At 48.5% G+C, this 17,330-nt stretch overlaps 1 protein-coding gene across 1 annotated transcript; it reads left to right on the top strand.

Moving 5' to 3' along the window:
• Window positions 1-8,504: 8,504 nt before the first annotated feature.
• Window positions 8,505-17,051, top strand: LOC128094488 (uncharacterized). Its single transcript, XM_052712900.1, is given in 2 exon segments — window positions 8,505-9,958; window positions 10,034-17,051. Coding segments are annotated over 2 exon segments (5,145 nt in total). The 5' UTR covers window positions 8,505-9,442; the 3' UTR covers window positions 14,663-17,051.
• Window positions 17,052-17,330: the final 279 nt, after the last annotated feature.

The raw sequence follows: 17,330 nt of genomic DNA, 5'->3' as shown, positions 1-17,330 counted from the left end.
CCTCTGTGGAGAGCTCAAGGGGTGGATCGGCTCCTCCCTGCCAGATCCCAATGAAGTCAGGGTCTTCCACCTGGGTCAGAATCTGTTTTTTCAGTCTCCTTCCTTCTGCCTCACTCCAGTTCCAGCTTTGGGGTCGCACTCATGAGAACAGTAAGGGAATTTTCCCAAGGGCCTGCCCTGAGAAAAATCCCTCCCAGGGTCCTGGGGAAAGCGCTATGTCCAGCAGGGGGTGTCTGAGGGAAAGGAATCTATGTCCACCACGCTCTTTTGTCCATTTACTTCTCGATGACAAAATTCTGTCTATACAGCTTCAGCTCCATCCTCACATATAGCTCCTCTTGTACCTACTGCCCTGTCATAGACCTAACTAAGCTCCTATGCTTTCAACCTCATCTTCGTCCTCTGTTCCTTCATCCCCCATCTTTCCTTCCTTCCTCCTTACCCCGGCTCTGAGAAACTCTGCCTCCTTCTTATCCCAGGTCACCCAGGGGCTCTGCCTGGCCAGGAATCCTGCCCCACCTTTCACTCCACCTGGATATGCAAAAACCTCCATTGTTCTGAGTCCATTGCTCTGGAATATCATTTTCCCTGTCTGGGGAAGGGAGGTCTGAGCTTCATTTGCACAAGAAACAAAGCTATGCATCTACAGACTGCCTGTCTCCTAGGCCCTGCAGGGGTGTTGCCTAGTGGATTAGCAGCAGGTCTGAGAAGCTGAACTGTTTGCCATATGACCTAGTAGTATATGGGCACACAAGAATTTCATAGCAGCAGACAGCAGACACATTAAAAACTGAATAACATCAAACATTCCTTGATACATGGCTTCCTCTAGAAAAATGCCTTGACTTTTCTAGGTATAGCTTTAATATACAGCTGAATGTCTATAATATATTCTTGCGGCCCCACTGCAGAACAGGATTACAAAGCAGAGCTCAAGGGTTTGGAGAAGCTGGTGGAGTAAAGACCTTGCTGAGTCTCTGCTCACACTGAAGTTTTCTCCCATGATGCAACTTGCTCATGGTCCTTGGCCACAGAGCCACAAGACTGTCTGGGAACAAACCCCAGGCTGCTGTAGTGGGTGTCATTGGACAACAGGAAAGCAAGTTCTGCCCTAGGTTCCTATATTAACTCTGGGATCCTTTTTGTCTCAAGCCAGTTTCCTAGTGCCCATGGGTGTGACTGAGCCTTCCCTTTGCTCTAGCCTTCTCACACGCACCTTCACCCTTCTCCTTACACTGGTGTTATGGTCATAAGGGGTCCTGGGTCCCGGACCAGGCCTGATGGTTTCTGATTTCACTCATTGTCATTCTGGTGTTTCTGAACACATCTGAAGGAGGAGCATGGGGGACCTGTGCTCATTACTTGGCCTGTCCCCTTCATTTTGAAATAGAAACCAACTTGATCATTTTAGTAAATCTTACTCTTATTCTGTGGCTTGCTGTGTAGCTGGGTGGCTGGCCCCTGATGTCCTCTTCCTTCTCTGGCTCCTCCTTCTCTTTCTCCTCCCAGATTTCTCCTTCTATTTATCCTCTCTGCCTGCCAGCCCCACCTGTCCTTTCTCCTGCCTTGCTAGTGGCCGTTCAGTTCTTTATTAGACCGTCAGGTGTTTTAAGACAGGCACAGTAACACAGTGTAGACATAAAACGGTCTTATTAAATAAGAAACACAGAGCCAAATGCAGAGTTAAAAGCCCAAGAGGTCAGAGCAGTAGCTAAGAGCTGAGACTAAAACCACCTTCTTACCCTTCGCTGCCGCTGCTGTCCTTCCCTTCAGAAAGAGACCTACTTCCTGTGTGTCTGTCTTTTTATTGAATTTCTATTCTGCCTTCTCATTGGTTGTAAAGCCAACCACATGACCTCCTAGTCACTGCCTGTCTATACAGACCTCCAGGTCTCTGTGGTTGGTATTGAGATTAAAGGCATGTGTCTCCATGCTGGCTATATCCTTGAACACACAGACTCTGCTTGTCATGTGATTGGATTAAGGGTGTGTGCTACCACTGCCAGACTTCTGCTATGGCTTGCTATTAGCTCTGACCGCCAGGCAACTTCATTTATTAACATACAAATAAAATCACATTTCAGCACAAATAAAATATCACCATATTTCCCCCTTTCTATTTTAGAAAAAAGAAAAAAGGGAAAAGTTATAACTAATATAAGAAAAACTATATACAAAAAGTACAATAACTATATACAATATATACAAGCAATAAATACCTAAACAATGTCTAGTCCATTTGCATTTGACAAACTCAGAGAAAATAATTCCATTATCTGTCCTATTTTGGTAAGTCCAAAATGTACCTGATTCACTTTCTATCCTAACTTATATTACTAACAGAACTATCTTATAATGTCTTTCAAATTTATACACTTACACCTCTTTAGTGGGTTTCTTTTCTAAAATTCTTAACAAGGAAAACTATAACTATCTAAACTTTAATTATAACGATCTAATCTTCAACTCCCTCAGAGACCCAAGAAGGAAATAATATTACCTAAAAAAACAAAAACAGGAAGTATATGCAAGCAACTTCTAAAAAATTGTGAGTTGACAGAAACAGCCAGCTGCCTGGACAGTCAGCCGAGGTTTCTCCGTAGTGTTGGGGCATCATCTTCAGACTACAGGCTTAGCGTATCTGACAGACTCATTTGTGAAGTAGGATGTACACAAGGCCAACAGTTCAACCTCACATTTGGTGAGAGTAGTCCATGTACCAGAAACACCTGAATTCCACTAGTGTCATGTCATGACTCAGGATTTTAAATTCTGGAAATTGTTGATTTTTTTTTTTTAATTCAGCTGTCCATTCTTCTTGACTTGTGTGTGTGGCTTCATCTTGGCATCCCATTCTTCTCCACATCCCTTCCTTCTCAGCTTGTGGGTGCCTTCATCTCCTTTATTAAATGCCAGTCTACCATTGAGAGGTTAGTTACTTAGTCAGCTTAGTTACTCTTTCAAGAATAACTGTTTCAGCTGCTGTTCCACTGCACAGCACAAGCCATTGGTCCACTGCCAGTTCAGCTGCCTTTGAAGAAAGGGGCACTGTACCTTTTGCAGATTGCAAAGGCCACTTCAGGGATGGTGTCATTTTGTCCTGGCCTCAGAGGATGCCTGTTGCTAAAGCCACAACCACACCTGTCTTGGCAAGAATCGGTAGTCCTTTGTTTCATGTCCTGTCTGTCCATTTTGTCCTGTTTGTCAGCAGTTGATTCGAGGATCCTTTGTTATACAGTGGCTAACTTTTGCCACAATGAAAGTTAACTCCATATGCAGCTTCTTCAATGCCCATATTTTCTCTGAAGTAGATTGGTACTGCCAGGAGTCGACATGTCTCATAGTCATAAAAAAAGGAAAAAATTTCTAAGTTATTAAACATTTTAAATGCCATATTCTGTAGATCTCTGAAGGGTTTGAAGATGACCTGTCTATCTAAAATATCTCTGCTCGATCTTGAAAACATACCTAATATGACTACAAGTTCTATTGTAATGTCTAACTACTAACTTTCATTTCTTTATATCCTAATTGTTGGTAATAATAACATTCAAGGATCAGCAAATTGCATTACATTGTTAAATGAACGGTATAAGTACAATATCTTGAACAAGATTAGAAATATATGGGGGTTGGGGATTTAGCTCAGTGGTAGAGCGCTTGCCTAGCAAGCACAAGGCCCTGGGTTCAGTCCTCAGCTCTGGAAAAAAAAAAAAAAGATTAGAAATATACGTATGGCATTTTCTTTTTTTTTTTTTTTTTTAAATTTATTTATTTATCATGTATACAGTGAGTGTTCAGCCTGCAGGCCAGAAGAGGGCACCAGATCTCATTACAAGATGGTTGTGAGGCACCATGTGGTTGCTGGGAATTGAACTCAGGACCTCTAGAAGAGCAGCCAGTGCTCTTAACCTCTGAGCCATCTCTCCAGCCCCGTATGGCATTTTCTAACAATGTCAATCTCAGTATATATAATTTGTATATAATATACAAAAATCCAATCCAATGTAAAGTATTTAAATCTAGTAATTGTCTTTTAATAGTAGATTCAATAATCTTTTTATCTATATTGTATCTATACCTTCTCTTTATTTTTCCGAGATTTTTCAATAATCTACCCTCTATTCTATCATTTCTATATATCTTTTTTTTCAAACAAGAACCTTAAATCTAATCTCCTTTGCTTAGCCCTTTTCCTAACCCTTAACAACAACTTGTAACCAACCCTCCTAAACAATGAAATTTATCCCAGACGTAAAACCCATTAGAAGACAAAAAAACCACCCACCCCACACCACCTCTTTGGGAATGTGGGCATCATATTCTTAAAATTGCTTCCTGTTGGATATGGGCGAAGGTATCTTTATTCTGAAAAGAAAAATTTTAGGTTAATTGTCAAATTCTAGGAAAGGTAGCTATATCCTTTGTTGTCTAGTTTGAGCATAATGCCAAAGTTCAGGGCTTATCTCAAGTCCTTGTTCAAGTAGTCTTTGAGACTGGATCATCTCAGCTAGCCATCTCAACATTGCTCTGAGCAGTTTGTAGTCCAAAGCTGATCTGTAGATGATGTTTGTCAGCTTAGTGATATTATTATTGTCCACGTGGAATTATTGTTGTTGTGGGGCCCCATCTTCTTCCTGGAGACTTCAGTTGATGTTAGGCCTGGCTGTGATTTCCTGCAGAAAACTCATAAAGACTCGAACACAAAGACATGTATAGGCAGCTAATTGAAGCCTTTTTTTTTTTCTAGAATTAGTATTCTATATGACCATTAATATCTTAACAAAGTTTAAAATGTATATATATGTTAATCTTGTAAATTTTGATATAAAATTCATACTTTAAGAAAAGTTTAAAGAATAAGAATAGAATCAAAGAATTGACCTGGGAGATTTGTACACCTCAAGCCCTCCACTGGGCTATGTTTTCTATGTTTTTAGCTTCGTCTTTGAACCACATACGCCACTGCAGCTGTGCCCTGGGTTCCAGGACAGCATTTACCAGCTCTCACCAGTCCTGTGGTATAGTCTTATTATAAGTTGACCAGGAGTTTAACATTTGCTTTACAAATGGGGAATTCATGCTATAAGATACTATTGCCTCCTTAAACCTTCTTAAATCTAACATTTCAATTGGAGTTCAAATATTTTGTGCATTCACTTGACCAGGTAGCTGCTGTATGGTTACCAGATAAATTAAGGATGATTGTGTGAAAACAGGCTTTCTTTCTGTAACCTTATAATCCAATCCTGAAATAATTTCACCGTTAAATTCTTCCATCTGAATCTGAATTTCTCTATAATTCATTTTAACAGGTTTTTCTAAAGCTTTTATCCTGGCACTTAAATTGTCTATCTTTTTTTTTTTTTTTTGGTTTTTTTTTTTCGAGACAGGGTTTCTCTGTGTAGCTTTGCGCCTCTCCTGGAACTCACTTGGTAGCCCAGGCTGGCCTCGAACTCACAGAGATCCGCCTGGCTCTGCCTCCCGAGTGCTGGGATTAAAGGCGTGCGCCACCACCGCCCGGCTCTAAATTGTCTATCTTTTTAAATAGTAAAATAAGGATAAGGAAATTAATAACGTGCATAATTGGTGTAATGTACATTCCATCAACATTAATCTTCTCACATAGTTGTTCCATTTTCAGACTGCCTAAAATTTTATTAAACAAAGTCCAATTTTCTTATAATGTACACATAATACACTTTTTTTTAATGTGGAAAATAATTTTTCTCTTTTAAGTAGTTTTTCCCTTTAAAATATCTGATGTTGTGAGACCAAAATGAGCCATCTTAGAAATAAGACCAAATGCCGGGCGGTGGTGGCGCACGCCTTTAATCCCAGCACTCGGGAGGCAGAGCCAGGCGGATCTCTGTGAGTTCGAGGCCAGCCTGGGCTACCAAGTGAGTTCCAGGAGAGGCGCAAAGCTACACAGAGAAACCCTGTCTTGAAAAACCAAAAAAAAAAAAAAAAGAAATAAGACCAAAATGCTTTCACCCCAAAACTAAGGCCTAAGATTTCTCCTTCTAGGAATAGGCCAATAGTTACTGAAACAAGTCAGTCCAGGAAGTGTAAAAGTACAGAAGACTGACCAAATCCCATCTATCTTTCCATTTTCTCCTCCTTTCTTTGGTATTACTGGGGACAGAATCCAAGGCGATGTGTATGCTGGACAAGCCCTGTACCATTGAGCCATGTCCAGTACTACTATGGTGGAAGGTAAACCAACTCCATGGGTAGTCCAATGACTGCCACACAGGCACCACGGTGTATACATACCCACACATACACATACCCACACATATACACTTGTTAGCATTCAGGCATTTATACTGGCCTGCCCTCAGGGACCTAGTAGGACACAGCAGCAGCCATGATTGGGGGGTGGGAGTGTGGGAGGCGTGGGGGGGGTAGATTTTGTCAGCAAGATGGTTCTGTGCATGAAGGTGCCTGTTGCCAAGCCTGGTGGCCTTAGTCCAATCCTAGGTACTGAAAGAACCAAGCAGATGCCATAACAGGCTGCTCAGTCTTCTCTCAAAGATCAGGCCTCAATTTCAGTTTCCTGAGACTTAAGCAAGAAGTTTCTGTGAGGGCCATGAACAAAAGACAACCCCGGCAACCGCCCTGAAGGGCTTGCGGTTTTTGCCTTTAAATAGCCTCACAAAAAAAGAGCAACTCCTCCCTGCCTCACTGTATTGGGTGTAGGAACGCGTTCCCTGCCTAGGCTTGTATCTATAGAATAAACCTTGCTGTTGCATTCTAGACATCCTCAGTCTTTGGTCGTCTCTTTGGGGTCACGATCTGGGCATAACAGGTACCATACACTCCTCTGCTTTCTGAGGCAGGGTCTCAATAAGTTGTTGAGGCTGACCCCAAACCCACTGTTACCCAGGCTGACTGCAATTCCCTTGCCTCAGCTGCCTAAGTAGCTGGAATGAGAAGCCTGCACCCCTAGCCCCAGCAAATCTGATTTATTTCTTATGAATTGGTAGTTAAATTCACAAGCTGATTAATTTTTTTGTTTTTGTTTGTTTGTTTGAGACAGGGTTTCTCTGTGTAGTTTTGGTGCCTGTCCTGGATCTCGCTCTGTAGACCAGGTTGGACCACCTGGCTCTGCCTCCCAAGTGCTGGGATTAAAGGTGTGTGCCACCGCCGCCCGGCAAGCTGGTTAATTTTACATTCGACTTTTAAAAATGTTTGTCAGCACATATTGGTCACACACAGAGCCGGGTCTTGTGACATCTCAGTACATGGACACCAACACTTTATTCTCCCTCATTCTCTCTCTTGTCCCCCCCCCCCCCACTAGGTCGTCATCTACGTTCACGTCTTTATTTCTTATCAACCTGAAGAGTTAAGTTAGGGTTGCTTTTAGGAGCATGGGTGAGGGGTTAAAGGCTCTCGGGCACCTTGCCAGTGACTGCACCACAGAGCAAAGTGTCTCCCCCTCTGCCGGCAACCGTTAACTGTCTAGAACTCAGCTAGAGACGGGCCTCAGGAGTGGCTCCCTACTCCATTGTTGTGTCTGGTGTTCAGTTCACGAGGGTCCATGGAAGAAACAGGGTCACTCTAGGGTGATTTTTAGCCTTTACAGCCACAGGGAAGTCAGTCAGCCTCTGGTGAACTGACTGACTGTAGTTTTGCAAAAGGCATTTTTATTGTTATACAATTTACACCTTTAGCAAGTCAGTTTCTGCATACCAAAACCTCTTATCTAAGTTCCCCAAATAGATGCCAAAGCGATTCCCAGTCACAGGACATCTCAGTTTTCCAAGTCCTCCCACGATCAAGTTTTGCACAAGCTTTGAACCTTTAGGAGACTCTCAGATAAGATTTACACACTTCAAATGGAAGGTACTGGACACAAAAGGTATCAGTCACAAAAGGCAGATCAAAGCCAGGTGCTAACATTCCGGAACCCAACAGCTGCGAAGCTCTGTGGGAACTCCTGCTGCACTCCACGACAGGATGTTGATGGGCCAATAGTGTACAGGTCTGCAGGCGATAGCAGCTACTGCGAGTTAAGAATGCATAGCATGTCATGGTGACCCTGCCCTTCCCTCTCCCTATGGTGATATTTTATTTGTATTAAAATGTTATTTGTATGTTAATAAATAAAGTTACCCGGGGGTCAGAGCTATTAGCAAGCCATAGGAAAGCAGGGCAGTGGTGGCGTACGCTTGTAATTCCAGCACTTGGTAGGCAGAGCTGGGTAAGTCTCTGTGTGTTCAGGGATACAGCCATTATTGGATACACATGCCTTTAATCTTAATACCAATCATGGAAAACCTGGAGGCCTATACAGACAGGCTGTGAGGAGGCGGTCATGTGGTTGGGTTTACAACCAATGAGAAGGCAGGACAGGAACTCTATATAAAGACTTTAACACAGGGGTAGCTCTGGTTCGGAGAGGTAGGACCACCGCAGGAGGAAGGGTAAGGTTTTAGCTCTTAGCTCTGACCTCTTGGCTTTCTTCTTTGCATTGGTTCTGTGTTTCTTATTTTGAAGGGCCCCAGCATACTTGCTTAGCCTAACGCCATTTTTGAGCAGGGCCTGAAAAGTAACTAGAGGTCAGAAAAACAACTTGTACCCTGGATGAGAGCCAAGTCAGCAGGCGTGTCGAGCTCGGGGAAAAACCACGAGCTGTCCTGAGTTTGAACCTGGCCTCATACGAATCGTCCAATCAGAACCCTGTAAACTATGCTTCCTGCTTCTGTACCCGCCCTTCCGCTGCCCAACCCTATAAAAACCCTCCACTCCAGCCCGTGGGCGCGCCAGTCTCTTCAGCCTCTGGAGGGACTGTATCGCCCCGGGTACCCGTGTTCCTGAATAAAGCCTCTTGCTGTTTGCATCTGACTTGTGGTCTCGGCGTGATCTCTGGGCGAGGGTCTCTCCAGAGGGAAGACTCCAGTCGGGGGTCTTTCATTTGGGGGCTCGTCCGGGATTTGAGACCCCCGCCTCGGGACCACCGACCCACTGTCAGGAGGTAAGCTGGCCGGCCACTGTCTGTCTGTATTGTCTCAGTCTGTTTACTTGTCTTTCGTTTTCGTCGGACGTCCTAAGTCAGGTCTGAGTCGGTGGGGGCTGAAGGAGCTGACGAGCTCGGACTTCGCCCACCGAAACCCTGGAAGACGTTCCACGGGTATCTGAAGTCCCCTCTGGGGCACGGAAAGTCCCCTCTGGGGCACGGGAAGTCCCCTCTGGGGCACGGGAAGTCCCCTCTGGGGCACGGGAAGTCCCCTCTGGGGCACGGTTTTTCGGGGCCACCCACGCATCAGAAGGATACGTGGTACTGGCAGGGGACGGAGAATTCAAACACTCCGCGTCCCCATCTGAGTTTTTGCTTTCGGTTTTACGCCGGAGCCGCGCAGCGAAAAATTCTGTGGTCTGTCTTGTCTGTTTGTTTCTCGTTGTGTGTTTAACCCTTCTTTATTTGGAGACCACCATGGGACAGGCTGTCACCACCCCATTGAGCCTAACCAAGGACCACTGGTCCGATGTTAAGGCCCGAGGAAACAATGAAGGTGTCATTGTCAGGAAGAAGAAATGGATCACCTTCTGCGAGGCCGAATGGGTCATGATGAATGTTGGCTGGCCGCGAGAGGGATCTTTTAACCTCTCTCTTATTTCGCAGGTGGAGGGTAAGGTTTTCGCCCCTAGCCCTTATGGGCATCCCGACCAGGTCCCATATATCACCATCTGGAGATCACTGGTCGAGAACCCATTTCCATGGGTTAAGCCTTTCCTTCCGCAGCCCCCTCCAGTCTCTGGGCCTTCTGCGCCCCCCAACCCAGACTCCTCCCTTTACCCTGTGCTCCCTCACAAGGAGACTCCTAAGCCTCCAGTCCTTCCCCCAGACCCCAATACTCCCCTTATAGATCTCCTGACGGAGGACCCACCACCATATCGAGCCGGACCACCTGGAGAGCCGGCCAAAGCGGCCCCAGCCGCCGCCCCGGTGGCGGCGTCCCCAGCCGTGCCTGTGGCAGATCCAGAAGTCACCTCGACTCGCAGGACCCACGGGGCTGAAGAAGAGGACGCAGCCCCGTCCCCCATTGCCGGCCGTCTCCGCGGCCGCCGGGATGGCCCCCCTATTGAGTCCAGGGCCTTCCCGCTTAGAGAGGGGCCGAATCGCCAGTTGCAGTACTGGCCCTTTTCAGCCTCAGACCTCTATAATTGGAAACAACATAATCCCCCTTTCTCCAGGGATCCTGTTGCCTTAACCGGCCTAATTGAGTCCATCCTAGTGACTCACAGGCCGACTTGGGACGACTGTCAGCAGCTCCTGCAGACCCTCTTAACAGTAGAGGAGAAGCAGAGAGTTTTCCTGGAGGCCCGGAAGCAGGTTCTGGGCGACGATGGGAGGCCAACCCAACTCCCAAATATCATCGATGCAGTTTTTCCCTTGACCCGCCCAGACTGGGACTTCAATACACCTGAAGGTAGGGAGCATCTACGTCTCTATCGCCAGTTGCTCTTAGCGGGTCTCCGAGCGGCCGCCAGAAGGCCTACCAATTTGGCCCAGGTAAGGAATGTGATACAGGGAAAGGAAGAAACACCCGCTGCATTTTTAGAGAGGCTGAAGGAGGCTTATAGGATGTACACTCCGTATGATCCAGAAGACCCAGGGCAAGCACCAGGTGTCATCCTATCATTTATCTATCAGTCTAGCTCAGATATCAGAACCAAATTGCAGCGGCTGGAAGGTTTACAGGCGCTAGGTTTGCCAGACTTATTGAAGGAAGCAGAGAAAGTGTTCAATAAGAGAGAAACTCCTGAGGAGCGTGAGGAAAGGAGATGGCAGAAACAAGAGGAAAGGGACAAGAAACAGCATAGGGAGATAAAAAAGGTTTTGGCCGCCGTTGTGTCTCAGGGACAGCGGAGAGAGGGAGATAGGTCGGGAGAGCGAAGGAGGCCACCCCTTGATAAAGATCAATGTGCTTACTGCAAGGAGAAGGGACACTGGGCCCGAGAGTGCCCCAAGAAGCCACAAGGACCCCGCCGGCCCAAGCCCAAGACTGTAGACCTCCTTAGTCTGGAAGACTAGGGGAGTCGAGGCCAGGAGCCCCCCCCTGAGCCTAGGATAACCCTCAAGATCGGGGGGCAGCCCGTGACCTTCCTGGTTGATACTGGTGCCGAACATTCAGTCCTAACCCATGCCGGAGTGCCTCTTAGCCGGCATTCTGCACTGGTGCAGGGGGCAACTGGAAACAAGAGGTATTATTGGACTGCCGAGAGAAAAGTCCAACTGGCATCAGGGCAAGTAACTCACTCTTTTCTGCACATACCTGAATGCCCCCATCCGCTGTTAGGACGGGACCTATTAACCAAATTGAAGGCACAAATCTATTTTGATGAGAAGGGACCGAGGGTCACGGGTCCTAAAGGAGACTCTCTACAAATCCTTGCCCTCAGTTTAGAAGAAGAATACCGTTTGTTTGAACCAGAACCCCCGGAGAAATCTCCTGAGGAACTACAGAACTGGCTGAGAGAGTTTCCTCAGGCCTGGGCAGAGACTGGGGGCTTGGGGCTGGCACACGATCAGTCACCGCTGGTGATCTCACTAAAGGCCTCCGCAACTCCCGTTTCAATTAGACAATACCCAATGTCACGGGAAGCTCATGAGGGGATCAAGCCCCATATTCGAAGGCTCCTAGACCAAGGGGTGCTAAAGCCCTGCCAGTCCCCTTGGAACACCCCTCTCTTGCCTGTTAAGAAACCGGGGACAGGGGACTACAGGCCGGTCCAGGACTTGAGAGAGGTCAATAAGCGGGTGGAGGACATACACCCCACGGTGCCCAACCCCTATAACCTTCTGAGCACCCTCCCACCGACCCACGTCTGGTACACTGTGCTAGACCTGAAGGATGCCTTCTTTTGTTTGAGACTGCACCCTCAAAGTCAAATGCTATTCGCTTTTGAATGGAGGGACCCAGAAAAAGGGCTTTCGGGACAGTTAACCTGGACCCGGCTCCCTCAAGGCTTCAAAAATAGCCCAACCCTCTTTGATGAAGCCCTACATGCAGATCTGGCCGGATTCCGGGTCGAACACCCAACCCTGACTCTGCTCCAGTACGTGGATGATCTACTCCTGGCGGCCAGGAGTCGAACCGAGTGCCTGGAGGGCACTCGAGCCTTATTGGCCAGACTTGGACAAAAGGGCTATAGAGCCTCAGCCAGAAAGGCTCAAATATGCCGAGACAAGGTTACCTACCTGGGCTACACCCTGAGCGGGGGGCAAAGATGGTTAACAAGAGCGAGGAAGGAGACGATAATCTCCATCCCCCCTCCTCGGAACCCCCGCCAAGTTCGAGAGCTCCTAGGTACGGCTGGGTACTGCCGCCTTTGGATTCCTGGCTTTGCCGAACTGGCAGCCCCATTGTACCCCCTCACTAAACCAGGGGCCATGTTCCAATGGGAGGAGAAGCATCAGAAAGCGTTCCAACAGATCAAGAAGGCCTTACTCGAGGCCCCGGCTCTGGGTCTGCCAGATCTAACCAAGCCCTTTGAGCTGTTTGTGGATGAGAACTCAGGTTTTGCCAAAGGGGTACTGGTGCAAAGACTGGGACCTTGGAGGAGACCTGTAGCGTACTTGTCCAAGAAATTGGACCCGGTGGCTACAGGATGGCCATCATGCCTCCGCATGGTGGCAGCCATCGCCGTATTACTTAAGGATGCCGGGAAGCTGACTCTGGGACAGCCGTTGACTGTGCTGGCCTCCCATGCAGTGGAGGCCTTGGTCCGACAACCACCGGACAGATGGCTTTCTAACGCCAGAATGACTTACTATCAGGCCTTACTGCTGGACTCAGACCGGGTAAATTTTGGGCCGACAGTTTCCCTTAACCCTGCTACCTTGCTGCCACTGCCTAGCCCCTCCGAGGAGCATGACTGCCTCCAGATTCTAGCCGAAGCACATGGCACCCGCCCTGATCTGACAGATCAGCCGCTTAAGAATTCAGACGCTGTCTGGTACACAGATGGGAGCAGTTTCCTGGAGGAGGGGAAACGCAGAGCCGGGGCAGCTATAACCACCGAATCGGAAGTAGTATGGGCATCGTCACTCCCGCCCGGGACATCGGCCCAGCGTGCAGAACTGATTGCGCTCACCCAAGCTCTCCGGATGGCAGAAGGTAAGAAGCTCACAGTTTATACTGACAGCAGATATGCCTTCGCCACTGCGCATGTCCACGGGGAAATCTACAGACGGAGAGGCCTGCTGACGTCCGCGGGTAAGGAAATCAAAAACAAAAAAGAGATCCTAGACCTCCTAAAGGCCCTGTTCCTCCCGCTCCAACTCAGTATTGTCCACTGTCCAGGGCATCAAAAGGATGACTCTGCGGTAGCCAGAGGGAATCGGCTGGCGGATCTGACTGCCCGAACAGTGGCTTCCCAGCCAGCAGGGAGCAGCCAGTTGATGGCCATACAAGAACCACAGCCTGAGAGAGACCCCGTGCCCTATAGCCCAGAAGACCATGAGCTAGCAAAGAAAATGGGGGCGGACTGGGAACAAGGAAGACAGGCATATATACTAGGGGACCGGATGGTCATGCCAACCTCCCATACCCGATACATGCTAAGATTCCTCCATGCTTTGACCCATTTGAGCAAAAACAAGATGAAGACCCTATTGGACAGAGAAAACACCTGGACAGTGCTGCTGAACCAGGATCAGGTACTTCAGCAGGTAACTTCTACCTGCCCAGCCTGTGCTCAAGTCAACGCAGGAAAGGTTCATCTAAACAAGGGGGCCCGCCAAAGAGGCCATCGTCCTGGTGTTCATTGGGAAATAGACTTTACAGAAGTAAAACCCGGACTCTATGGGTACCGGTACCTCCTGGTCTTCGTGGACACTTTTTCTGGATGGATCGAGGCATTTCCAACCAAGAATGAGACGGCCAACGTGGCAACAAAGAAACTGTTGGAAGAAATCTTCCCCAGGTATGGGATGCCTCAAATATTGGGGTCGGATAACGGGCCTGCCTTCGTCTCTCAGGTAAGTCAGAAGGTGGCCAAACTATTGGGGGTTGATTGGAAACTCCATTGTGCATACCGCCCCCAGAGCTCAGGACAGGTAGAACGAGCTAATAGAACAATCAAGGAGACTTTAACCAAATTAACGCTTGCAACTGGCACTAGAGATTGGGTGCTCCTACTTCCCTTGGCTCTCTACCGAGCCCGAAATACTCCTGGCCCACACGGCCTAACCCCTTTTGAGATCATGTATGGGGCCCCACCTCCTGTTGTAGACTTTCTCCATCCTGATATTTCCTCCTTTGCTACCACCCCTACTTTAGAGGCACATCTTCAAGCCCTCCAACTGGTGCAGAGGGAGATCTGGAAGCCCCTGGCCAAGGCCTACCAGGAGCAGCTAGACAAGCCGGTGGTGCCCCACCCCTTCCAGATCGGGGACTCCGTTTGGGTCCGACGACACCAGACCAAGAATCTGGAACCACGGTGGAAGGGGCCCTACACTGTCTTGCTGACCACCCCCACTGCACTCAAGGTCGACGGGATTGCTGCATGGATCCACGCCTCGCATGTGAAGGCTGCCAGGGAACCCGACCCAGCAGGATCCAGAAAGTCAACATGGACAGTGCGCCGCACACGAAACCCCCTAAAAATAAGGTTGGCCCGCGGCTCCTCTTCCTCCCCCTCCTCTTAATCTCTGCCTACCCCCAGGGGACTAGGGCGGCAGAGAGCCCGCACCTAGTTAAGAGGCTCACTTGGCAGGTTATCTCACAAACTGGGGAGATGGTCTGGCAAACGACCGCCCTTCACACCCCCTTCACATGGTGGCCCAACTTGCATCCAGATCTCTGCCAACTAGTAGCAGGGTCAGGGGACTGGGACATCCCTACCACTGACCCCATGAACCCCAGAGCACCAGACGTCTGTCAGGATGGTAAGGGAACTTGCAAATGTAGTGACGGGAGATATGGATGTGGTCACCCTGAAACCAGAGCAGCCCTGTCACAACTATCCTTTTACGTCTGCCCCCGGGATGGTAGGGACAGAAAGATGATTAGACAATGTGGGGGTTATGAAAGTTACTTCTGTAAAGCATGGGGATGTGAAACAACTGGTAATACCTATTGGGAGCCTTCATCCACTTGGGACCTCATTAGGGTAAAAAGGGCTACCCAAAGAGAAAGCCACTCATGGCGTCCTCTTACTCAAGGACGTTGTTGGGGAACTGTCACGTCAGGAAGAGATAACACTTACTGGAAAGGGGGGGGGCCCTGTGTAAATTTCACCTGCAACCCCCTGAATATATCTTTTACTCAAAAGGGAAGGGAGATAACACAAGACTGGATTAAAGGTAGAACATGGGGACTTAGACTTTACATGACGGGATGGGACCAGGGAGTCGTGTTTACGATTAGGCTTAAAATCACAGAGCCCTCCGCCTCTATAGGTCCCAACCAGGTTCTCTCTGACCAAAAGCGCCCCTCTTTACCCGCTCCGGCACCCCCGAGGGCTACCCCCCGACCCAATTCGGCCATTCGCCCAAGCACGGCTCCGAATGCCACTATAACCCCAGTCACCCTCCAGCCACCCAGGCCCGGTACGGGAGACCGGCTATTGAATCTTATAGAGGGCGCTTACTCAGCCCTCAATGTTACCAACCCAAATCAGACTCAGGAATGCTGGTTATGCCTAGTCTCCACACCCCCCTATTATGAGGGGGTGGCCGTAGTCGGAAGCTTCACCAATTCTTCTTCACCCCCGTCAGGATGTGCCTCGACACCTCAGCATAAGCTCACAATCTCCGAGGTGTCAGGACAAGGACTATGTCTGGGGATAGTACCCTACACCCACCAACACCTGTGTAATCGCACCCAGGCACTTGTTCCAGGACCCCACTATCTCGTGGCTCCCAACGGGACTTATTGGGCCTGTAGCACTGGACTTACACCATGCCTCTCCTCCTCAATACTAGCCAACACGGCCGATTATTGTGTGCTCATAGAACTGTACCCCAAGATAGTCTACCGTGCACCTGAAGATATCTATGCCCGATATGAGACAGGGGTCCCCCGTATAAAAAGAGAGCCAGTCTCGCTAACCCTGGCCCTGATGCTAGGTGGGTTAACTATGGGAGGAGTCGCTGCCGGAATAGGCACAGGTACCACTGCCCTCATGGAAACCAACCAGTTCAGACAACTCCAGGTTGCCATGCATACCGATATCCAGGCACTGGAGGAATCCGTGAGTGCCTTGGAAAAGTCACTCACCTCCCTGTCTGAAGTAGTTCTGCAGAACCGGAGGGGATTAGACCTCCTCTTCCTGCAGGAGGGGGGGTTATGTGCCGCCCTTAAAGAAGAATGTTGCTTCTATGCGGATCATACTGGGGTGGTGAGAGATAGCATGGCTAGATTAAGAAAAAGATTAGAGCAAAGACAAAAACTCTTTGAAGAACAGCAGGGATGGTTTGAAGGATGGTTCAGAAGGTCCCCCTGGCTCACCACCCTCATCTCCACCCTTATGGGACCCCTTCTGATTTTATTGCTCCTTCTGACGCTCGGGCCCTGTATCCTAAACAGACTTGTCCAATTTATCAGGGAACGCGTTTCCACTATTCAGACCTTGGTATTGACCCAACAATACCAACGACTCAACCAGGTGGAAATGGAGCCACATCCCTATTCTTCCCCATGAATGGAGGATTCCATTCCCTGAGATAAGAAAATGGGGGAATGAAGGGCCCCAGCATACTTGCTTAGCCTAACGCCATTTTTGAGCAGGGCCTGAAAAGTAACTAGAGGTCAGAAAAACAACTTGTACCCTGGATGAGAGCCAAGTCAGCAGGCGTGTCGAGCTCGGGGAAAAACCACGAGCTGTCCTGAGTTTGAACCTGGCCTCATACGAATCGTCCAATCAGAACCCTGTAAACTATGCTTCCTGCTTCTGTACCCGCCCTTCCGCTGCCCAACCCTATAAAAACCCTCCACTCCAGCCCGTGGGCGCGCCAGTCTCTTCAGCCTCTGGAGGGACTGTATCGCCCCGGGTACCCGTGTTCCTGAATAAAGCCTCTTGCTGTTTGCATCTGACTTGTGGTCTCGGCGTGATCTCTGGGCGAGGGTCTCTCCAGAGGGAAGACTCCAGTCGGGGGTCTTTCAATTTAATAAGAAGGTTGGATACATCTACATCTCCCCATAGTCAAATGAGATTTTCTGATTTATCCACTACGGAAAAGCTCTGCTCCTCACCTCACTCTTCTTCTCTTAGTGTTCCTGACTCCTTCATGCACACCCTCACTGAGATCATATGAATAGCCTCCATACTTAAGCTAGAAAGAGCCCACCAAACTCCCCTCTGCAGCTTCAGGA

Source organism: Peromyscus californicus, unplaced genomic scaffold, assembly GCF_007827085.1.
Source record: "Peromyscus californicus insignis strain IS unplaced genomic scaffold, ASM782708v3 Scaffold_4__1_contigs__length_199733344, whole genome shotgun sequence".
NCBI lineage: Eukaryota > Metazoa > Chordata > Mammalia > Rodentia > Cricetidae > Peromyscus > Peromyscus californicus.
This window is presented reverse-complemented; position numbering and strand designations above follow the sequence as displayed.